Here is a 24,370-nt window from a genome sequence, read left to right on the forward strand (position 1 = left end):
ATCTCCTTTGTGCTGAGAATTTGGCTTTGGGGTCCCTGAGCTGACACTTTTCCTTTTACTGTTTAACTTCAACAAGCTCCCTGTTTGCCAAGGTTTGGCTACTTTGGCTACATGTCCTCTTAAGACCCCAGGGAGTTAAAGGCTTGGTCCCCAGTCTCTGGCACTGTTGACAGGTGGCAGAATCTCTAGGCAGTGAGGCTGGGAACCCTGATCCTTCTCACTCTTAGTTATTGTGACACACTTAGCCTTGCCCATCACACCATCACCAGAAGCCGCAGAGCCGCTGGGTCACGGGCTGGAACCTCAGAGAGCATGAGCGCTGTTAACTGTCCCTCACGTTATGCTGGTTTATCTCAGGTACTTGTTATAATGACAGGGCTGCGTGCAGCCGCAGCTCTGCGGCTCAGTTCCCTTTGCGTTTGCCAGGCCCCCTCTCTCACTCATATGGCTGGGGCTTATGTCAAACTACTCCTGTTTTATTAGTCCACGTGTTGAAGAGTTTAGAATGGTTGGGGTTTTTCTACAGTAGTGTATCAGTCCGATTTTCTATGTGTGTTGTTGTTCTGTGTGATATTTGTGTGTATGTGTTATGGAAATCTATAGCAAGATTGCAGTCAAGAGTCCACAAAACTATATGAGTTGTGAGGAGTGACTTATTTCTAGGCAGAGATAACGATCTAGCCACATGAAAATCCTCTAGTGTGTTTAGGTCTGGGATAGTCCCCACCCCCAACACTTTCGCCACGAACACTGAGATGTCTGAAAAATAAGAATGTGAATTGCCGTGTCCCTCTGAGGTGAAAATAGTTTCTGCTAAAACAAGCAGATTAGCGAGCACAGGAGAGTCTCTTGAACTGGCTTCTCTTGGCCGAGTGCTTATTTTTAAACTTTTCACCATCACTCACGGAATATTCTCTCCATCTCTGCTTCGGATCTTTGAGCTATTTTCAAAAGTGGCATTCTGTGCTCTTCTCAGATACGGCCGAGCAGTATTTCCAGGAGAGCATGACTCATGTGAAGGATTCCGAAGGAGCAGGAAGAGCCAAGTTCCTTTTGATTCAAGACGAATTTTGCAATTTTCTGCAAATCACTGGACAAAAAGAAGTAAGTGGATTTAGATCACAGTTGTCAAGCTGTTCACACGGGTGCAAAGACTACGCCTTCAGTCTTCAAGCATCTATCAGGCACATAATATCTTCAGGGATGTCCTAGCCTCTGGGGAGAGCCAGATAAATAAATCAAGGAGCATCTGCATACTTTCTCTTAGAAACCAAACTGTGAGAAAGTAAATGCTGCATCCAACTATACAGATCACAAGGGATTGCGACCTTGAGAACTCAGCGGGCAAACCCCTACTCACTACAGGTGGTTCTTCCAGCTGGGATGGCGTGTGGCCGTCGGTGTCTTATTTTGAGTATTGAATGGAATTTTCATATCTGAGGGCAAACTACACAGCACAGATGTTTCAGCTCACTCTCTCTACTGCTGGTCTGTAAAGGCATGCTCTATGTGGCTTAGAAAAGTGGATCAAAACCAGAGCTTATACTTGTCCGAGCTTGTATTATATTAAAAAAATTTATCTGTTCCCTGTAAATTGTTGCAGCTCCAGAAAGAATAGTAGAGATTTGGTGTGTGTGTGTATGTGTGTGTGTGTGTGTACACATGAGTGTGTGTGCATGTTTGTGTGTGCGCAAGTGTGTTTTCAGTCTAGCATAGCAAATCTTGAAGATGAAGATAAAGCGTGCTTTTTCTTTGTTGTCTGGGGACTCTTTCCTCATCCTTCATCTCTCTTCTCTCAGTTAAGGAACACGGGCTTTTATTCTGCACGCCTTCAGTTTGCCAGGCAGATCCACTAGTGTTTCCCTGTTCTTCTGAATCCACCCAACCAAAGACAGGGGGCCCTGCCAGGGCCTCAGATTCCTACCACAGAGCCTTGGTCCTCTGGGGACCTCACAGGTCCCTGATTCTCCAAATGTCCTTCATACTCGTGGGGTTTGACATCTGCCCTCCTACCAGGCACCATCTCTTGTCAGGACCTCTCTAGCACCTTCCCTTTCCCAGGGGCTTTGTTCCCACTTGTGTGATCTGTTCAGATTTTGAAAGCACCCCTGATAGTGAGCACTCATTGGTTCCCCACTGACCTTTAATGCCCTTGCCGCAAATGGCCCTTCTAATGTCTAGATTCTGCTGACATTTCTGGGCTCACTTTGTTCCTCTCCCTAAACTAATTTCCTGTAATAATAGCTTTCTTATTTTAATGCATGTGTGTCTGTATGTTCATGTGTGTGCAGGTGCATGTGTGTGCACATACTGAGCACACGTGGAGGGCAGAGGACAAGCTCAGATAGCATCCTCAAGAAGGCCTCCCACCTCCTTAAAGGCAGTGTCTTTCATTGGCCTGAAGCTCCCCAGTTGGGCTAGACTGATTGGTCGGCAAGCCCCAGGGAGCCTTTCATCTCTGCCTCCCCTAACTCTGGGATGGCAAGTGCATGGCACCACAGCCAGCCTTTTTATGTGGGTTCTGGGGATTGAACTCAGACCCTCATGCTTGAAGGTGCTTTCAAAGACAGATCCATCTCCTCAGCCCACACTGCCCTTTTCTAACATTCTACCCCACCCCAAGGCTGGTCTCTTCTTCCATTTCTTCCTGGTAGGCCCTCCCGGATTCATGCCAGGCTAGTGCGATCTGTCCTTCAGCTCCCTGCCTCCCCTCCCTTACCTGCGTTGGACTCTTCTGATTCTTCCTTACAGAATCCCTTTGACATGGTAAAATATTTGCAGTGTAAATTTACATGGCTCTTTAATGTTGCTCAGAGACTCAGGCTGAGTTCTATGAGGGCAAGGCTCTTCTTGTTTGGTGGAGTTAATGAACAGATTCAGAACAGATGCCTGGTTGATGGCCAGCTGACTCTTAGCTTCCACAATCCGTGTAGTCAGTCTTGGTTCCCATCCTTTCTGCCGCAGTATAGAGGCAGCTAATGCCCAGGGTCACTCCTAGTGTGTCACACATCAGTTATTAGACTTGATTAAAGATGTGCCTTGCTCTCCCAGACTTGGAGATTTGAGCAAACTGGCTCTTTCATTCCACAACCATTCCATGCCCTTCTGCATGTTTGCAAGGAGAGGAAAGCTGCCCCTTTCTTAGGTGCACACAGCCAAGCCAGGGACATGGTTGAGAGAATGCAGCATGGCCAAAGGTTCAGCTCTCCTTCTCCTGCCAGGTACCCCTGCAGTGGCGCAGCCTGCCGAGCCATGCATGATGGCCTCCTGTTCTCTTTACCCTTGTGTGCCCATCTCTCACCAGCAGAGTCCCACAAGAGCTGGTCCTGAGGACCTTGGCACAGAGGAGCATGGTGCTTTACCTAAACCATCCCAAATGTGGTTATGGCCTATTGCACCAGCAGCAAGGTAACCTCTGGGGAGGAAATGGTTTTTACAATAAAAAGTAAGTGAAGGCCACTCTGCTGCAGACTAAGATACTCCATGAGGAAAGACAAACCTGTGTCCCTCACAGAAGCTAACCATCCACCAGTCTTGTTTCTCCCTTCTTCCCTACATGCTTTGCTATGGTCAAATCAGTCTACTTAATAGCCGCACATAGGCTGTGTGCTTCTCCTGGGCTCTCGTGTGCCCATGTCCTCTTCTCTCATCTAAGTCTTAGGAATTCTTGGTTCTCACCGTTAAGTTTTACCGTCTGTTTTCCGTTGTCATCAGAACATGCCTTTTAACTTAATACACATCCATTTTTAGTCTCCCTAGGCAACTGAAGCAGTGTTAAAGGCTTCCTTCATTCAGGAAAGGGACCCCTTGCCCTTTCCCCCATCACTGACTGGCTTTCTCAAAGCCCAAGAGTCGTATCCCACAGGAAGAACTACCTCGCCCACTCTTACTTCCATCTAAGTCCTTACTAACCAGTGTTGGGAGGGGATGGGCACAGGCAGGCCTTCGTGGAGATCCTGGACATTTGAGCGCTTTCATGAGCCATACTTGGCAAGTTACACAGTCGCTTTGCCTAAGGAATTCATTTCTGCTCATCACCACCCTCAATGTGCCAGCCCCAGTCCCTAACTAATGTGACTGCCAAAGAGGAACAGTGTTCTTCATTCATACGTCTGCCTGTCTGTGGCACAGGATCAGGACGTGCCTGGCTCCCTCCCGTCCCCCCCTCCCACCTCCCCTCTACACACGTGCACACAGGGCCGTGCTATGGGTACCCCTTTCTGTGGTCCTTACTTTATTTGGCTGTTGAATTCGACGTTCATGTTGTACAGCCGTAGCTATATTTTCATGTGGAAGATCTGGAAAGAATTTCAGGATGTATTGGAAGCTCAGAGTCCCCCCCGTACATCTTGGTATCTGCAAAACTTAATAATCAGGAAATATTGTTTTCTGACCAACTCAGATTTTTCTATTCCATGTTGGCATAAATAAACAAACAAAGCAAGCAAAGCAAGATAGCATGCATGCCCCGTGGAATGTTTACTTGGCTCCCTGAGCATTCTCCGAGAGAACAGGAAGTCCGGAAGTAGGAACCGCAGCCCAGCCTGGTTTTCTCTTCTGCGAGAGGGGTAGTGTGCATGGAGGGAGAAGAACCCGGACCTACAAAGGGCCAGGGAAACAAGATTCCAGCTCCACCACGGATGAGCCCTATAGGAACGGGGAAGTTCTCAGCTGCTGTTCTGGGTCAGAAGAAAAGGTTGTGTACGTCTGAAGTACAAAGAAGATCACACATAAACTGAGCCCCCGACACAGAAGGGCCCCATGCGGCCTAGCTCTATGCGTGCTGCTAGCCGGGCCAGGTTCTAGCCATAGTACACGGTGTTCACACTGCTTTCTGTCTTTGTGGTTTGTACCTCCTCTGCCCAGGTGAGTTTCCTTGCCTCTTGTTTAACCAGAAGACAATGTGCAAGCTCTTAAGAACACGTCTTTAAAACGTTAAATGTGTATCAATTCATGATTTTCCTGAGAGGCACAGATCTTACTTAGTCCTTGAACTTTTTTTAAAGGTTTATTTATCTCTATCTTGGCATGTCTCTGTGTGTTTTGCTTCATGTATATCTGTGTATGTTTTGTGTATATCTGTGTATGCCTGATGCCTGCAGAAGCCAGAGCAGGGCAATGGTGGATCCCCTGGAAAGGGAGTTACAGAGGTTGTGAGCTACCATGTGGGTGCTGAGAGCCAAACCTGGGTCCTCAGGAACAATAGCAATCGCCTTTAACCACAAAGCAATCCTTTGAACGTTCAAACCACACAGCATTTTGTCCTTTTCTCAGAGAGCGACCATGATCCTGCGAGAGTCCCTGGAAGCCAAAGTCGGAGCATTTGGTGACTTCAGCCCCGAGGTGGCAGAAACATACCGGTTCCTGGGCAGGGCAGACCTGGCACAGGGAAACCACAGCGGAGCACACATGAAACTAAAGAAGGTAAAGTAGAAGCCAGCACTGACCCAAGGGGAGCGCTCCCTCACTTTCCCTGTCCAGGCCTTTCCCTCCACCGTACATTATACATTTTTACTTAAAATGTATAATGGCTTATTTAGGTAAAAGGGCATCACTTTTGTGGTAGATTTAAACTGATGTTGGGGTTGGGGTAAAAGAGTTCCTCTAAGATACATGGATTCAAAAACTGAATTATCAGTCATGCTTAACGATGCAAATATTTTAGAATATTTTATAGTTTAACTTACTAAGCCTTTCTCGTTATTGTGGTCTTTCTGCATGCCCAGTTCATGAAGAACTTTTTCGTACTTGTTTTCTTCTACCCTTCCTTTGAACCTAGAGTTTCTGTGTGTTTGTTTGTTTGCTTGTTTGTTTTATGTAGCTGGTATAAGGTATCAGTTTTTTTCCTCCCAATACCCATAGCAGAAATGCCCTGATTATTGGCTTGTCCGTCACCATTTCATCAAGGAGTTCAGCACTGCCCCAGACACAGACTTAGGATGACACCTCCACCATACACTAAATTCCCACATGCACTGAGCTGGCTTCTGAATTTCTGTCCTGGTCTGCTAATCTCCTTTTATTTAGGTGCCAATATTTCACATTTTAAGTTATGGAGATTCTGTGGAATGATTTAATGTGAGAAATACAAGACAGCTCATGGCTTTTCCCATAAAACATCAGGGTTTCTGGAAACTTGATTGTTTTTCTACTATATATACCTAGATAGATAGATAGATAGATAGACAGACAGACAGACAGACGGACAGACAGACAGATAGAGATATCTCCCATAAAGAATTTGTTTTATTAAAGTATTTATAAATCCATTTTGGGAAAACTGACATCCTTATGATGTTGAGTCTTGCCCAGGAACAAGGGCTGCCATCCCGTTTGCTCTGCGTTGTCTCTCATGCACATTGAAAAGTGCTCCGTCTCTAAGTAATGCGTCTTTTTAAGTGTATTTCTGTGCATTTTGTTATTACTAATGTAAGTGGAGATTTATTCATTATTATATATTTTGTGTATCTAAGGATTACTGGGATTTGTGCTTTAATTTTATAACCTTTATAGCTAGCTTAGTTTTCTATTGATTGGTTTAAATTGAACACTGATTCTCTCAGATTTTTAGATATACTATTATACTGTTTGCAAATAGACATGCTTTTACTCTATGTTTTCTGATCCGATGCTTCTCACTGATTTGGTTGCTTTGGCTCCCACGTGCAGCACAGTAATGGGCAATAGAGGAGATAGCGGGTTCCCTTGCCTTCTTCCCAGTCTTATTAGAAACGGCTCCAGAGAGTCATCGTATCAGAGAGGTGGGCTTTGGAACTAAGGTCCGTGTGCTTTTATCATGCTAAGATTTCTAGTTTCACGAGTCTTTTTACAATTAGAAATAGACATCAATTTTATCAGTTTTTTTTCAGCATCAGCAGGGATGATCACATGAGCCCCTTCAGATTCAGTTCATGTGGTGTATGTTACTGTGTTGTTGAATGTTCATGTGGTGTATGTTACTGTGGTGTTGAACCATCCTTGCATTTCTGGGATAAATCTTCCCCTTGGTCATTTGGATTATTCTTCTAAAATGCTGTTATCTGAGTCTATCTTGTACTATCTGGTACTATAATAGACTGTCAGGGGCTGAGAAGTTTATGAAGAGAGACTAGGGAGTTGAAAGTCAAGCAGCTTACATCTGATGGTGGCCTTTCTGTTTGTTCATTCAAAGATAAAAAAAATCAGAAAGGCAAGAGAGGAAGGGAAAAGAAAAATGAGGGAGACTGAATTCAGTCTTTTCAAGGTAACAGCACCAACCCACTCCTGAAGGTAGACCCTTACTGAGACTCATTCCCAGCCATATTGCACTGGGTACTACATAGTTCCCAATGCACGCTTCTCAAGGAAAATTCTCAAGCCATAGCGGATGTTGAATTTGCTGGCTAATATTTATTTTAGAGTCTTTACACTGGTATTTGTATATTATATTTAAGAATCAATGTTGTATTTGCTTCAGAGAAATAATTATGAAATCTATTTCTATTTTTTTATATATGAAAATGCATGGTGTTTGAAAATTTTTATATCCTGGAGACCCTTTAGGCTGGTGCTTTTGTTGTGGAAAAATTCCTGTAAATTGTTCTCTATTTATTCTTCCAAAAGTGGGCAATTAAAGCTTTCTATTAGTAATTGAATCATTTTGATAAATAATATTTTCTAAGTAATTAATTTTAACTTTTATATTTTTATTTGTATAAAGTTTAAAATAATCTCATATTTAGTTAGTTTATAGTAGTCCTTCCAACCACAGGTTTGGGACAGTTTGATGTGGCAGGTACAGGTGAGATATCATTTCTCATCTTCCTAAGCCTTGCAGACTACACTGTCTGCAGGGGAGGGCCTGGGCGCCCGGATGTAAGTCGGTTGTGTCCCAACACACTGCTCTTCAGCAAAGCTCCGCTCGTTCTTTGTCCCAGTGATTGGCAGGTGCGGAGCTCAGTGCTCTTGCATCATTGTCACCATCCCATCGTCTCTGGAGTGGGACCAGGGTCTGGAAATCTGTCTGTCAGCTTTCTCGGGGGACTGCAGATCCCGCTCTGGCTGACACTGCAGCACTCCAGAGGGATGATAACGAGCTCAGCTTCAAGAACATTCCAGGTCACCTCACCCCAAAACCCACAGTGGAAGGTGACTTTGCTTTGGACTCATTAACCACCGGTCCTGACAGCAGTGACTCTGATGCACTAAAGCCCTCTGGCCGTCCGCCAGCATCAGCGACAGGGTGTGTGCACGCTGTGCCTGCTCTGCTATGGTAGGGGCGGTTCTCATTCCCCACTTGCTCTCGTCTGAGGACAGGACTGTCTGCCCTGTTGATGCCAGCTGCTGCCTGGAGCTTCTCAAAGGCCATGTTTAGCACTGGGCTTTGGGAAGCCAGCAGCCTCCTAGAAGCCATTAGCTAAGTGTTTGTCCTGTTTTTGTCACAACAGCCTCCCCTCTGAGTTTTCATCTCAGGAGCCAGGCTCCACCAAGTGTGACTTTTCCAGATGTCCCCCTCCTGTGCTAAATGGCCCAGGTGTGAGCCCAAGGCCATGCTAAACAAGAAGGCCCCAAGAAGCACAGCAGACAAGGAATTGAATTACCAGAAAGGAAACCGAATTATTGACCTGTCTTTTAAAGGCTGCTGCCTGCAGGGGAATATTGGAGAACTCTGTGGGCTCCAGATGGAAATTTCCACAGCACAAGCTCACTCCCTTTGGCAACATAGAGACCTATTTTGATCTAGAATGGCACCATTGCTCACATTCTCCCCCAGGCAGGAGGCTGCAGAAAGAGACGACCCTTTCCTAGGACAGTAATATCTTGGGAATAGACCAGGCCCAAGCACAGTGTGAAGTTCACTTGGAGCCCGGCCTTAATCCGGCCTTCCTATCAAGGACTGTCCTTGGTGGGGCTCAGCTTATTCATGTGTCTCAGCTTTCAGCATTCCTGTATGATAATAACAGCCCCCCAAACCCACTATAATCAATCTCTAAGAACAAGCTGGAGCATGGTGTGTTTTGTAAAATATAGACAGGAGAATCAATACCAAGAGGGTCTCCCATGGTCCTGCATCAACATGGAGAGCAAGCCATGCTGTCCCTGGGCTTCCTGCAGCCAGCCAGACACTCAAACCCTCCTAGATGTAGTGTTTCAGGGGCAGCTCGAGGACCCCCATTGCACAGATCTGCCTGTGTTTGCGGCCCCACAAAATTTACTTTTCCTATTTGAAATGTTGTTGTTGTCCTTGGATGTGCCAGGAAACGCAGAGCCAGATTTAGAGTCCCTAAGGGGCCTCCACATGAGAAACCTCATTTTCATGTGTAATCCTGTTTCCCTGTGCTCCTGGCTTTCCTCATTGTCTGCCGGAGTCATCGTCGGGATGTTGCCATCCACTTTCTCTAAAGAGAGGAAAGTCTGAGCTGGGAAGATAGCTCAAGGGCAAAATGCTTGCCACCAAGGCAGGAGGATAGGAGCTCGAATCTCCAGGACTAATGTAAGTCTGAGCATGGTAGTGCATAGCTCCAATTCTCCTAGGAAGAATCGGGACTCATGGCTAGGAAACTCCATGGAAGCTCCTGGGCCAGCTAGCCTAGACTGTGCAGCAGTGGGCAGGAGATTCTCCCTCAAAAATGTGGACGATGAGAATCAACTCCTCAGGTTGTCTCTAGCCTGTGCACAACTATATGGTACATATATACCTGCCATCACATATGTGAGTGTGTACACCACACCTACACACCACACCTACACACACACACACACACACACTTTTTTTTTTTAAAAGAGAGATGAAAGTCGTGATTGTGTTGATTTTCTTTAAGCTCCACTCCCCAGTGGAGAAGGGATGCTGGAAAAGCCTGTAAGTACTAGTTCTTTGAAGGTGCCTGATAGGAAAATGAGAACCGATATTCTGAGAAGTCAAGATCATTCATTCTTAACTTGCTGTGGGCAAAATGTGGAGTCTCCCTTGCCTGTGGGAGACTCGAGGAAATGAGACTTCAGGTCTGCAGGAAACCACTGCCTCAAACCCCTGGCAGCCCAGCCTCCATGTTTGTTGTCCCCTAGAAAACAGAACACAGTGGATTCAGACTGCCCATTGGCCGGCCTGCATTCCTTCCCCACGTTAGAACTCCTACTGCAGTTTAGCAGGCGTACAATGCCTTAGTTCCTCCATTGGCATCAAGCTTTATAGGTGATGGACAGGCACAGAGGAAAAGGCCAAATCCCCAACAGTGCAATCTGAGTGTGATCTCAAACAGGCTGAAAGGGTCATAGCTAGGGATGGCGGATGCCAAGAGCACATGGTTCAGAAGGAGCCCCCATGATTGCTGAGCTCCATATCGGCAAGAGAGAAGGCAGCACACAGACTCCGTGGTGTCCAGGGCCTGGCTCTCCACATTAGAACTGAAGCCCTGCTGTGTGTAGGAGTGTGCAGCTGGGTCTTCCTGGGCAGCGAGTCCTGCGGATGCCCTTGTTTTCTAAATGTCTGTGTTGCAGTTGTCCTGGAGAAAGATGATGGTAGCTTGCTCCAAGACAGTGGCCAGGGGATGTCGCTAAAGACACAGAACCCACCGCACTCGACAGCCTGGAGGTGAGGAGTGGAGATGATATGGATGGTAGCCATACCCGTGGCTAGCACCAGGACACACTCAGGAGTGACTCATACCCTCCCACCCTCCCTCCACTCCCATTTCCCTCTGCAGCCCAGGGTCCCTCTTCTCACCTTCCCTGTGTGTTTCTCACTGGAGGCTCCCTACCTGCCCATCAGTGTGTCTGCCTCAGGCTGGGGGCCTGTTTGCCTTTGTGGGATGGGAGCTGCAGGTGTGTGGGAGAGAGAGACAGACCAGGGAGTGTAGGGTGTGTTTCCATAGACACCCGGCATCCTCCTCGCTGAGACCTCACCCTTACGGCTTCCTCGTGGCCTGCACTGGGCTGTCTCAGCGATCCTCTAATCCACTGTCACCTCCACACAAAGACCTTCACTGTCCATGTGTCCTCAACCCCACCATACCCTTTTACTTTCTCTTGGCCCCATGTTGCTGCTGCTTTGACTGCCATTCCTCCTCCTTTTCCTTCTCTGCCTCCTTCTCTTCCTCCTTCTCCTTTTTTTTTAGTTCTCTTTGTTTTGTTTTGCTGTGTGTTTTTTTTGAGACAGGGTTTTTGTTGTTGTTGTTGTTGTTGTTGTTGTTGTTGATTTTTATTGAGCTCTACATTTTTCTCTGCTCCCCTCCCTGCCTCTCCCACCCCCTTCAGCCCTCCCTCAAGGTCCCCATGCTCCCAATTTACTTAGGAGATCTTGAGACAGGGTTTCTCTGTGTAGCCCTAGCTGTCCTGGAACTCACTTTGTAGACCAGGCTGGCCTTGAACTCACAGAGATCCACCTGACTCTGCCTCCCAAGTGCTGGGATTACGGGTGTGCACCACCACCATCCAGCCTTCTTTCAGTTCTTATTGAAAATTATTATGACATGTATTTTTAAATAGCTTTATTTCCTATATGTATTTTATCTGCATGTATGTATGTTCCCCATGTGTATGCCTGGTGCTCACAGAGGCCAGAAGAGAGTGTGGTATCCCCTGGAACTGCAGTTACAGATGGTTGTGAGCTGCCATGTAGGTGCTGGGAACCGAACCTGAGTCTGCTTCTCTGCAAGAGTAGCAAGTGCTCCTATCTGCTGGGCAACCTGTCGTGCCCCTATTTGTTACTGTTTTGTCTCCCTGTGTCTCTGGAAGCTCCTAAGAACATGACTCACGCCTTCCCTACCACCAGGCCGGCACAGGGTCGCTGTACTGCAAACAGTGACTGCAGGAAGGATCGAGTGTGGAGGAAGTTGTGGGCTCAGGTGGGACAGAGCTGGTTTCTGACTGACTCAGGAAAGCCAGGGTCCTCCCCTAACCCCGTCCCCATGGTGCTGGCTGCTGAGCTCTTCCAGCTGATGCTGTCAACCCCCCAAGTCAGTCTTTTTCCCTGCCTTGCAGCCATTACTAAATGTGCATATGTCACTATATCTTTAAGCATTTAGGACACTTCACATCTGTGCACATTAAGGTTTCTAGAATCTTCTTTTCTCTTAATATATTAGACTTGGGTGTTGATGTGGAAACAGAGGCACAGTTCCTGAGTTTCTGAGTCGTTTATCCACTACAGAAGTAATAATCTCGCATCAGATAATGTGTGTAGGGTACAGTGATTGGGCCCAGGCTGGGAAGCTGACTCGGCCAGTAAAGTGCTTCCTGCCTAGCATGAGGACCTATGTTCCCAGCACCTATGTAAAATTACAGGTGCCTTAGACCTGTGGTCCCACTTCCGGAGCGTGCTGGCTAGTTTCCTGTCAGCTTGACATGATGTAGAGTCATTTGGGAAGACGGAGCATCAATTGAGAAAATGCCCCAACTAGATTGGCCCATGAACAAGCCTGCGGTGTGTTTCTTGATTGATCATTGATGGGAGAGGGCCCAGCTCTCTGTGGGTGGTGCCACCACTAAGCTGGTGGTTCTAGATGCTGTAAGAAAGCAGACTGAGCCAGTCATAGGGAGCAAATCAGTAAGCAGCACCTCTCCATGGTCTCTGCCTCAGCTCCTGCTTCCAGCTTCCTGCCCTGACTTCCCTGGACAATGCACACTGTGAAGTGGAATCAACCCTTTCCTCCCCAAGTCACGTTTAGTCAGCGTTTGTCACAGCAGCGGAAACCCTAAAGCTCCTTGGGACTCTCTGCCCAGCAATTCTAGACAGTCTGTGAGCTCCAGGTTCACACCTGTCCCAGAAAGTAAGTGGACAGCGATTGAGGAAGAGACCCAGCGTTGACCTTTGGCCTCCACGTGTGCACCCCCCTCGTTCACACACAAACATGGACAGCACACACACGAGAGGGGGAACGGTGATCCCAGAGCCTTAGCATTAGAGTGGTTTAAAACCTTTCACTTTCTCTGGCTTTGTTTTTCAGTTCATACGAGGAAAATACTGCCAATAGCCTGACAAGCTTGACCTGGTCTCTTGCCAGGAGTGACAAACTTGTCTTTCTCAATTTTCTGTCATGGGGTCGTGTAACTTGTCATTTGAATGACTCCTTAGATGGACACATGGTTGTACGGCCTCTGTTAATGAAGAGGCCATGTTCTGTCAGCATTTTCATTATCTGAATTCCCCCCACAAAAATAATGATGTCATTCCAGGACCCTCAGCCAGAGGGCAAGGAATGATGGGAGATACCAGAGTTACCCCCAAACCACCTCTGCAGCAGTGCCCCTGGCGGAAGAATGCCCCTGGTTGAGAGCTGCCTGTTTTCAGAGGTTCCTCCCAAATATATCCCAAATAGATGTGAGTCTGCATATGGGAGTTGTTTGTTTTTTTTAAGCTGGTATGTATATTGGCTAACTCCCACATCATAGCTGCCCATAAGCTACCTCCTGTCTTCACTGGGAAGGGTATCAGCTCAAAAGCACAGAGACCAGACACAGCTAGGAAGGCATCAGGCTGGTGGCTCCATCTCAGCTTCCTGGGCCACTTAGAAAACCCGACATCCAGGCTCAAGATGTCCCTTACGGCCCCTTGCGATGCGAGTCACTCCTGGGAGAAAGCACCAAACAGGAACAGCAGGCATCCTTTACCAACCTCACCTGGAGAACAGGTCTGAAAGTTCCCAGTCATGCTCACATTGAAGCTTTCTTAGCGGAGGGTTCAGCCCCTGACAGATCACTGAAGCCAGTGACATCTCAAAGTGCCACGTAAAGGACCAGAGAGATGGTTCATCGGTAGAGTGCTTGCTCTATAAGGGCTTGAATTCAATCCCCAGCACCCACCTAAATATAGGTGTGGTGGTGTGCACCTGTAATCCCAGCCCTGGGCAGGCAGACAGGAATATCCTTAGAACCTGCTGGCTAGCCAGGCTAGACCCTGTCTCAAAAATATAAGACGCAGAGTAGTGGAGGAAGACATGTAACGTCAGCCCCTGGGCTTCACACACATGTGCACACATACACTTGCACACCCACACATACCCTCATGTGCACACACACATACATGCATGCACACGAGCGCCACATAACTGTCTCTAACTCATCTGCTTGTTCAGTTGCTAATCATCATCCATTTGTTTGCTTGCATGCCAGAGATGGTGACAGGCTCCATGTGAACAAGAGAGGTTTGGCCCCTTTGGGGACTGCTGCAGTAAGGGAAAGGCAGGTGTCCTCTGCAAATCTTGGAGAATCTTTCTGTCTGATATTTAAGGAAGACTAGAAACAGGCCTGGCTGTGACTCTCGCAGTCCGTGCGCATAAAACTAGAGAATAATAGCAACACAATATTCCACTAAAATCCCACGGTGTTCTTTACTTTAAAAACTTGAGAAATGTTATTTGCGGCTGGTTTAAAGATGGGTACATTGGTTTCCATTACAATAGAGCACAGGGCACCTTTATTCTGGTGGAGAATGTTCTTATACCATGGCTTGAAGGCTCTTTCCGTAGCTCAGCCAGATGTTTCCAGTGCTTCAATTAACATTTATTGACTTTGTCTCTATCATAGTCTCTGTTTTTAAAAAAAGAATCAAAACACCACACTGGTTTCACACACACACACACACACACACACACACACAAATGTTTAAGCAAATTCAGCTAAGTGAAGCAGAACATTAAAGAATTCAATTTGTATTCCTCAGATAAGTATACAGCTATTAAACAGCTTCTAGAAGAAACTATAATAGGTTTTCCCGTTCTCTTAAAATGGTCTTTTGGTGCACAGCCCACTGAGTGTAACCCCAATGGGCTTCACCCTCAGCTATCACTGCTGTATTTTTATGGAGTCACTGTTTTTAAACTTCTAACAGCCTTTCTCAGAATATCAGTGTGCCTGTGGCTCAGCTGGTAGAACACTTGCCTAGCATCCCCAGCACCCTGTAAACAGGGCATGGGGCACCCACCCTGCATCTCAGCACTCAGGAGGTGTGAGGATCAGAAGTTCAAGGTCATCCTTTGCTACATAGCCAGTTCGAAGTCAGCCTGGGGTAAAGGCAACATTGAGAGGGGTGAGGAGGCTGAGGGGATATAGATCTCTTGTGAGGTCTTACCTTTGTTAGGAGCTTTTGGTTTGTGCCGTCGGTGCCTCGGTGTAGGGCTGGGCTTGTTGATGTCAGCGTGAACAGATGGAGGGAGACCTGGTGGGGCTTCGGCATTCCCGTCTTCAGATGTCCTCTCTGGAGGACACTAAGTTTACTTTTATAAAACTGTTTTCAGAAGTTTTTTTTTTTTTTTTTTTTTTGGATGGCTTTCACTAGCTGACGTTAGTAAATATGAAATATCGCTATGCTATTAGGACATATAATTTAAATGTTGTTTTAATCTTAAAAAGGTTACAATTGGGAGAAACTTGGACAGTAGAAAACAGTATAAAGAAAACCTGGAAATTTTCCCATTTTATTCTACTTAAAACTATTTCAAATCATTCTAGTATGGTGTTATTTAATATACAAATCATACTGTTATATGTAAAATAAAGTATTGGGTTTATTTTAAAGAAAAATAAAGTTTTTACTCTTATATTAGTGCTTTTATTTCTTTTTTGATGCATTGGGTTATTGTGTTTTGTTTTTATTTACCTAATATATTATAGTAGTGTTTTACTTAATTTTTTTCGATGGCCTCATGTAGCCCACGCTGGCCTTGACCTTCGTATGTAGTCAAGGATGACCTTGATTTCTAATTCCCCTGTAGTATTGGGATTAGAGACATGTACTTCTTCTCTCAGTTCATACAGTGCTAGGGATTGAACCCAGGGCTTGATACATGGTAGGCAAGTACTCTACCAGCCCAAGATGGATGATCAGAACTTCAAGGTCATCCTCCCTACTGAGGGATTTTAAGGCTAACCTGAGATGTTAAAAATAGAAAAATATCGGTTGAAGTAGATGGACAAGCTTTTATTTCCCAGGTTTCTGCCCTGCCTCTTTGGGTGCCGGAATCATCGATAAGACTAGGTAGGGGCTAAGGTGGTGACCCCTGGCTCCTATTTGACATTTGTATCTCCTGGGCTGGAATTGTAAGCAAATGTCTTTTGTGGGGGACCATAGCCTTGGGTTGGGGCATCTATTTCTGCCAACAAGAGAAGCATCTTGGGGAGGGACCTCTAGGACTTGTTTGTTGAGCAGAGTCCTAAACTCACCCCCTCTCCAAACTCTGCTCTCCCCTCTTCTAATGCTGCCAGAGAGCATGGTCTAGAAGGAAGGGACCCCTCCCGTAGTAGAGCCTGGGGGAATTTGCCTGAATCTTACCACTTACCTTCTCATTCTTCCTGGGAATTTGTAACTATTGACCCGATTGTCTCTTCCCTAGGGAATTAGGGGCCAGGGAGAAGACCCTTCAATCACCAAAGAGGTAGGATGGAAATCCCACCCGTGTTGTAGAGCTTCTAGAAGCCATCTATTCAGCAGAGTGAGCTGAGATCAGGCTGTCGCAAAGACTTATTACATTGACAGTAAAATCCTAATGCTACAGTGCTGGCTTCAGCCGGTGTCAAGAGAGCTGCATTGTAACATGCATATGTAAATGGGGTGTCTGGTGCCCTTAAAATCAGACCTACTCTCTTAAACCCAGCGCAGGTCTTCCTGCTCATGAAGGAGAGAGAAAGCGGGTTCTGGAAGGGAGAGTGAGATGGGGGAGGGCCACATGGTTGCCACTTGGACCCACTACTGTTGGTCTCTCGGTGACTCCCCCCTCTGCCCTGCTGTGTGCAGTAAGCAGGGGTCTATGTGCTGCCTCTCACGCTGAGGACTGGAAGAATTATCACGAAGTTCTCACGACTGTGAAAAGCAGGTCCTATACCTCCACTCAACAATGACTGTTTCTCAAGGTTCCTGAGGTCCCAAGGTCATGCGATGTATCTGTGGGTTAAAGTGACCCTGGGGAAGTCCCTGGAATGAGAAACCTATTGCCAAGGCCAGGCTGGGGCACCTGTGTAGGTTTGTTTAGAAAGGCCAGGACCTGTTGCATGGAGGGCGGAAATTCTTGCGTTAGCAGAATTTGATAGGAACTAAATGAATATAGGAGAAAGAGCCTACTACTTCTTCATGTAGTTAATTCAGTCAAGAAACAGGGAATCGTTTTTGTTATTTAAAAAATAAAATTCTATCATATTCATGTCTATTATTTCTATCCTCCACAAGACCAGAATCACATTCTTAATCCCCACATCGAAACACATACTCGGGCATCCCTGACATCTTCTGCAGCTTCTAAAGACAAAGCACCCGGGCTGTGTGCATCTTCACTTTCTTAAAGATCTAAAAATGGTCCCCAGATATGAGAGGATGAACATCTTCTGAGTCCGTACTCGTTTCTTTCTGACTTAAGCAGATTAGCCAGGGAGACAACTTCAGTCTTTAAAATGTATTGAGAAATAGTCAGGTGTGCAGGGAAGCATTTGTGATGTGGGACAACCTTTGAACTCTTGATTCAGAGCAAGGAGCGAAGGGCAAGCCACACAGATGAAGTTCCCTCGACTTCCCAGTCCCCATGTAACTTGAAGCTGACATTGTTCCCAATGCTTACAGTTGGTTTTTCGTGTTTCCAGCTTCACATAAAACTCCCACTGGTCATGCTCTTCTTTGTCATCCTTTCTTTTGTACTTTTTAAAATTATAACTTGTTGTTCTACTTTAGCATATACTTATTTTTTACTGTGTATATAGAAATATTATTGGGGTTATTTTTTCTTTTTATTAAAAATAGATTATTTTCTCACATAATACATTCTGATTATAGTTTTCCCTTCCTCCACTCCTCCCAGTTCCTCCCCACCTCCTCTCCCATCCAGATCACTCCTTGTCTGTCTCTCATTAGAAAACAAGCGGGCATATCGCTCTTTATTTAACTTTTATTTAAACTTTATTAAATATTGCTAAAGTGTGTACAGAGGTTTATACCGACTTAAATACCCATTATCAATGTACAAAACTTTATAACAGTTCTTGTTATTTCCTCTTTGGCATCATCTTGACAGCACTGAAGCATAATTTTTCCATTTATTACAAAGTGCACTCTTCAGTTTTTGCTTGCATTTCCAGTTATTAGTGAGTCGGAGCCCGCTTATTGGCCAGTTTCCTTCCAACTCTGAATAACTCTACCTTTTGATCCCTCTTATGCCAGGAGGTTGTTGCCATGGTTCCTCGTTACCTCTTAGGAAGATGCACTGCGGAAACTTCCCCCGCACTCCCTGTTCCTCATTACCTCTTGGGCATTCTTCATGTGTTCTGAATGCTAGCCAGCCCTTAAGAAGATGCACTGCAGATACTCCCCACCCCATCACCCCTTGTTCTTTGCTTATGGTTGAACTTGGCTGCAAAACTGTTGGTCATGTTCATACAGCCAGTCACATTCCTTCAGTAGTTTGTTGTGGGCAACTTGTCTCGGGAAATAGCTTCCTCCCTCAGCCTGGAAGGGCTGTTCCTCAGGGTTTTCCTAGGGAGCCTCCCAAGCTCGGCACTGCACTTTTAACTCCTTACATGTTTCGGGCTTGGTTTTTCTGTTTTGTGGGAGCTAGATTCCATTTTCTTTCATCTGCAAAACTGTGGTCTTGATGCCATCTATTGAGTAACCCTCTTCTCCATCACTGGCCATGCAAGGACAGTCCATTAGCTCCAGAGTACTGAGGTCCCTGCCTTTCCCATTCGTCTACTTGACACCCTGGATGCAAGATGGACTGCCTTCATCACTGTGGTTTTACAGAATGTCGTCAAAGCAAACTCCTCCACCTCATTCTTCAGACTGACTTGGACCATTTTAGAATTTCCCCTTGCTTAACTTGTTCTGACTGGACATAAACAATAAAATGCCAAAACTTTGGCAAAAGAAGAAAATGAAGCAAAAGTCAGCCAACGTGCTTGCCTTGCTTTTTAAAAAACGCTACCTTTAAATGCATGCTTGCACACAGAGGGTTCTGAAGTAGCACTCACATTGTACGTCTGTGTCCTGGATCCCTAAGAACGTCCAATTTAAAGGTCAGGCTGTCCCCAGAGAAGCCCCCAGAGGGCACTGACTCCATCACAGCACTGGTCTAAGAATGAAGCATTCTTTCCCTAGTTCAAAGGAGACTCTATTTCCCTGTGACATTTCCATAACCTCACGAAGACTCCTTGGTGTTCCGCAGTGTGTTCAGATTGAGACGTTCTTGTACGGATCGCAGGACAAGAGGACCCTGGCCACACAGCAGATCACAGACACACTTTCCAAGTGAGTCAGCTTCCCTTGTATTTGCTCTGAGTATCACAGCTCTTCCTTCCCTAATCAGAACCCGAGGCTGCCACTAGAAGGTTCTGTGGGCATTTCATTGGCTTTCCACAGCTTATATAGTTAAATGTAAGACTAGGTCCTCTGAGAAGCCAGCTATAAAACATATTCCTTGCCCTAATATTAGAAAGGAATTCATTCTTTAAGAATGTTGAAACACACTCTGGCTTCCTCACATAGACCGGCCCCTGCAGGTTCGCGTGCCTTGCCTCCAGAGTTCTTCCTTGGGCTGGCCTCAGCTCCTGATGGGACGGGCAGGGGCGGGGAGGGTGGGGGTGACATCAGGACTGTAGCTTGAAGATTGGCCCTGTGCCTTTTCTCAGCAAAGAGAGAAGCTTGGCACTACCTGGGAGAGCTTCCATTGCACGTATTCCCTGGAGGCCTCTGGGCTGAGGGTCAGGTCCCGGTCAGGAAACGACAGAAGTGGCTTCACTGGAGGTACAGACCAGCCAGAAAGGGTACCATTCCCCTTTAGGATGGCGTGCGTGAGCCAATAAGCCTCCCACCAGAACTTGACAGTCTTCTCCACTCTCGCCCCCCTACTGACCTACCTCAGACCTGACGGCCTCAGCTCAGGGAAGATGATGCGAGGCATTAAAAGAGGAGAAATGCACCTGTGTTGCTGCTCCTGCCGTGATTCTTCCTCACCTGGATCCCCTCCTGAGGCTTCTTCACAGCAGCTGAGGACTGGTGGGAACTGTGGTGCTCTAAGGGGCCAGACTCACCCGTTTTCTTTCTGCCTACAGGATCTCTGAGGCTGCCATGAAGCCGAGGCAATCTCCAAAAACCAAAGCAGCTTTCTGCACCAGCGTCCCTCAGTACACCGTACCAGGCAAGGCCAAGCACAGTGTGGCAGAGTGAGCCCCCCATGTGTCCCAAAGAAAGCTCCGAGAAAGACTTGGCATTGCTTTTAGGATGCTGAACAACTCTCTGTCCAACTAGAAGGTGAAATTTAGCAGTCGCTGCCGGTTTTTAAGGCTGTTTGCAACAGCAGTACCCCTGACTTCCGCATCTCAAGTGTGGACGCCCTTCAGGATGACCTTTTGCTTTGGTTATTTTTTGTTACTTTGATAATTTCATCTCTACCGTGTCGGAAAGACTCTTCTGAAGCTGGGGCTTCCTTGTAGGAAAGAGACTGCCCCTGGTTGCAGGTAGAGCCCCTGCGCAGTCCAGAGCCGCCTCTGGGGTAGCAAGACTGCACAAAGTCTTCCTTAGAGGAAAGTCATAGGGACCGAGAAGAAAATGCCAATAAAGAGAAACTTGTGCTATTGTCAATGTGTGTGTTTAAAATGAAGACTGGAGTTGGCCATGTGGCTCTATGCCAGAGCACTTCCCCTGGCTCCATGAAGCTAGTTATGGTTTGAAAGTGAGATGCCCCTCATAGACTCGTGTTTGAACGCTTGGCCCCCACTGCTCTTGAGGCAGGGGTTTAGTTGGATGAAGTAGGTCATTGGAGATTGGCCTTGAGGTTTCTTAGCCTGAGTCCTACTTTCTATCTACTCTCCGCTTCCTGACTGCAGACTCTGTGTCTCTGCCTGGTGCTTCCGCCACCTACCTTCCCCACCATGGTGTGTATGTATTTATGTATGTATTATGTATGTGTGTATATGTTTATATGCACACGGAGGTATATACACATGCACACACACACATGCGTGACAAGCATTCATGCACGTGAACGCACACATGTGCGAGTACACACGTCCCTTCCATCTAAAAGCCAAAATAAACCCTTTTGCTTCTTGTTGGTTGTTTGATTGTAGCAATGAGGAAAATAACGTGGAAGATGGCATTTAGAGTGGCTCCACTCCTGCGGGAGGCCTGACTGTGGTTCTTGGGTGTTTGGAATTGGTTTGCAGGAAGAATATGGAAAGTTTAGAGATAAGGGCAAGAGAGCCTGTGGCATGCTGAATGCAGATTTTTTTTTGATTTGCGCACATTCTTTTTTAAATTGATTTTATTGAGCCCTACATTTTTCTCTGCTCCCTTCCCTGCCTCTCCCCTCCCCACTTCAACCCTCCCCCAAGGTCCCCATGCTCCCAATTTACTCAGGAGATCTTGTCTTTTTCTACTTCCCATGTAGATTAGATCTATGTAAGTCTCTCTTAGTGTCCTCATTGTTGTCTAAGTTCTCTGGGATTGTGGTTTGTAGGCTGGCTTTCTTTGCTTTATGTTTAAAAACCACCTATGAGTGAGTACATGTGATAATTGTCTTTCCGTGTCTGGGTTACCTCTCTCAAAATAATGTTTTCTAGCTCCATCCATTTGCCTTCAAAGTTCAAGATGTCATTTTTTTTTCTGCTGTGTAGTACTCCATTATGTAAATATACCACATTTTCCTTCTCCATTCGTCAGTCGAGGGACATTTAGGTTGTTTCCAGGTTCCGGCTATGACAAACAAAGCTGCTGTGAACATAGTTGAGCACTGAGCGCAGGTCTTAATGGACCATCCTGGTGGGACAAGTCCTGACGATAGAGGACAATAAGGGCTCCAGAAGGACCTGGACTCAAGGCCATTTGTCCCACATCATAACAAAGACTGTCTGCATTTGGCCCGTGTTCCAAGAGCTCACATGAGCCTGAATTTAAAGGCAACGGACTAAGGTGTCTGGCGGAGGAAACCCTTAGGTAGGAGAGCATTCAGGTGTGGTCACTGTTCACTGTTCTTATCCAGAGACAGCAACACGTGGAGCAGAAGGCATGAAAGATGTGGCAATTAGCGGGGAAAGAATGAATTCAAGCTAGAGATAAGGCAGGCACAAAACAGCTTGGTTGTTAACGGGATTAGCTGCCCCGTTAAGGAGAAGTCTAGGGCTTTGCACTGGGACAAAGGCAAATGGTCCTGAGAGCAGAACCCCAATAAGGGCTCCAATTCTGGAAAATGAAAATGTTTTTGAAAGGAGGTGAGTAAGCCTCAACGGGGGAAGTCAGAGGTCCCTTCTTGGAAATAAATACCTGGCATACCTGGCAACTGTGGGCTAAGGGGCCACACTACATCTCAGGGCGGCAGCAGAACATGACAGCTTTATTCACATGATGATGGTTTTAAAGATGCAGAATGTGAGTGGGGGAGTCATGGAAGGTCTGTGTCAAGGTTCTACAAGGCGCCGAGGCCACTGTGTGAAGCCGTGACAATGAGGCCTAAGTTGTAACGGAGACCTCAAGATGTTGGAGATGCCAGGACCACACGTGATGTCCACTGAAGGAATCTGCAGCAGATCCACACTGTCCTGTGGGCTACAAGTGCTACAAACTGCAGAGCTCTAGGAACAGGCATGCCCAAGCTCTGAAGAGCCCGGATGGTTCCATCGTGAGCCTCAGGTGCCAAGAACTGAAGGCCTTGGTATTTGCCTTGCTGGGTTTTGATCTTGCTTTGGTCTGATCTTCCCTCGTTATGGTCCATTTCTTCCCTTTTGGAATGGTAAAACTTACTCTGTGCTATTAATGTTGGAAGTGTGAATTGCTCATTGGACTGCATGCATTTTGCATCGTGAGGTAGCCATGGGGTTACGGAGGTGGGGACAAAAATGTCGTGGCTTGAATGGGAAATGTCCCCTACGAAGTCATGTGTTTGAACATCTTGTCCCAGGTTTGGGAGGGCCTTGAGGGGATGCCTACTGAGAGGAAGTGGGTCCATGGAGGTGGGTCTTGAGGTTTCTTAGCCCCACCCTCACCCTGTCTGCTTCCTGCCCACGGATACAGTGCGGCCAACCATCTCTTATTGCTTCTGCCCTGCCTGCACTGCCGTGACAGGTGCATCCCCTCAGAGTAAGCCCTTCTTGTTTCTTGCGGAGTATTTGGTCACAGCAGCGGAAAAAACAACTAATACAAGACCCTCAGTTTGACCTAAAAAATGGCCAACAAGCCGGGCGGTGGTGGCGCATGCCTTTAACCCCAGCACTTGGGAGGCAGAGGCAGGCGAATCTCTGTGAGTTCGAGGCCAGCCTGGTCTACAAGAGCTAGTTTCAGGACAGGCTCTAGAAACTACAGGGAAACCCTGTCTCGAAAAACCAAAAAAAAAAAAAAAAAAAGAATGGCCAACAAATGAAATGAAGACCACTCCCAGGGTCACCTGAAGCCTGAAAGGGCGCGTTGGGGCACCTTTGTGTTAGTGAACTCAGTTACATTTTTCTGCGCACCTAGTATATTATTAGGCCTGTGTGAAAAACTGAGGCTAGTAAACATGGCACACATGGTCCCATCCTCTCGAGCTTGTACCCCAATGCCTCGCTAGACAGTCAAACACAGTGGCACAATTAGTAATGTCAGCTTAGCAGTGGTGACAGATGAGACACTAGACTAGGGCTCAGGGGTGCTGTGCATTGGTGCTGTGGCCCTTGTGGAGTGGCTTGGGGGAAGAACACTGATTCTTTACTTCCTTGTCTCCTGTGGTCATTATCCTTGGCAGGACAGGCAGCCGCTACTAGAGCTTGCACAGGCTCCAGTGCCCTGTTCACAGAGCCCTTCGTTCTCCCCAGGGGACACCGCAGCTCAGCGAGGGTGACAAAGTTAGGCAGCAAACTGAGCCTCCTTATCCTGGGTGTAGGGCGATCAGTGCTGGGGACAAGGTAGCTAGAACACCCACAGGGTGGAGGGTGCTGGCCCAGGCCAATGAGGCTGCAGGCCATTTCTAAGAGGGCAGTAGGATTGGAGTACAGCCCTTTTGTGTCGTGTCTGTTTGTTCAGAGTGACAAGTGACACGAACACAAGGAGAAAACAGCCATGACAGGGTGAAAGCAGGGCCCTTTGTCTTCCTCGGGAGTGTGGCAGCTCAGCAGGCAGACCATCCTGGCTAATACCTCTGCTCCCCAGACTCAGGCCTGCGGGATGGCATCAAGGTACAAAATCATTTGTGGCCACCGTAGAGTGCTTAGCTAGCTGAAGACATGTGCTTCAACACAGCTAGTGGGAAAAGCATCTTAAAAACAGAGGCTGCCATGGGCTTCCTTGTCCCTGAAATATTATGTCTGAAGCCTTAACCCCTCAGTAATGACATCTGGAGATAGACTGGCAGCAGGGGTGGGGGCGCTGGTAGGTAGAGCAATGTCCTTATAAAGTGGACCAAGAGAAGCGATCTCTCTCCCTACTCCGTGAAGACAGCTCTAAGGCAGC

General features: G+C 46.8%; 1 protein-coding gene across 3 annotated transcripts in view; it reads left to right on the forward strand.

Annotated features, from left to right (window-relative positions):
• Nucleotides 1–20,533, forward strand: part of Ttc23 (tetratricopeptide repeat domain 23) — an 83,214-nt gene extending 62,681 nt beyond the window's left edge. For all 3 annotated transcript variants that reach the window (XM_038313975.1, XM_038313974.1, XM_038313972.1), the window contains exons 8-11: nt 977–1,104; nt 5,275–5,424; nt 19,119–19,201; nt 20,005–20,533. In XM_038313975.1, coding sequence (XP_038169903.1) covers nt 977–1,104; nt 5,275–5,424; nt 19,119–19,201; nt 20,005–20,119 — 476 coding nt within the window. In that variant the 3' untranslated portion in view covers nt 20,120–20,533. The remainder of the gene's footprint in view (nt 1–976; nt 1,105–5,274; nt 5,425–19,118; nt 19,202–20,004) is intronic.
• Nucleotides 20,534–24,370: the final 3,837 nt, after the last annotated feature.

Source organism: Arvicola amphibius, chromosome 12 (genome assembly GCF_903992535.2).
Source record: "Arvicola amphibius chromosome 12, mArvAmp1.2, whole genome shotgun sequence".
In the NCBI taxonomy this organism is placed as follows: domain Eukaryota; kingdom Metazoa; phylum Chordata; class Mammalia; order Rodentia; family Cricetidae; genus Arvicola; species Arvicola amphibius.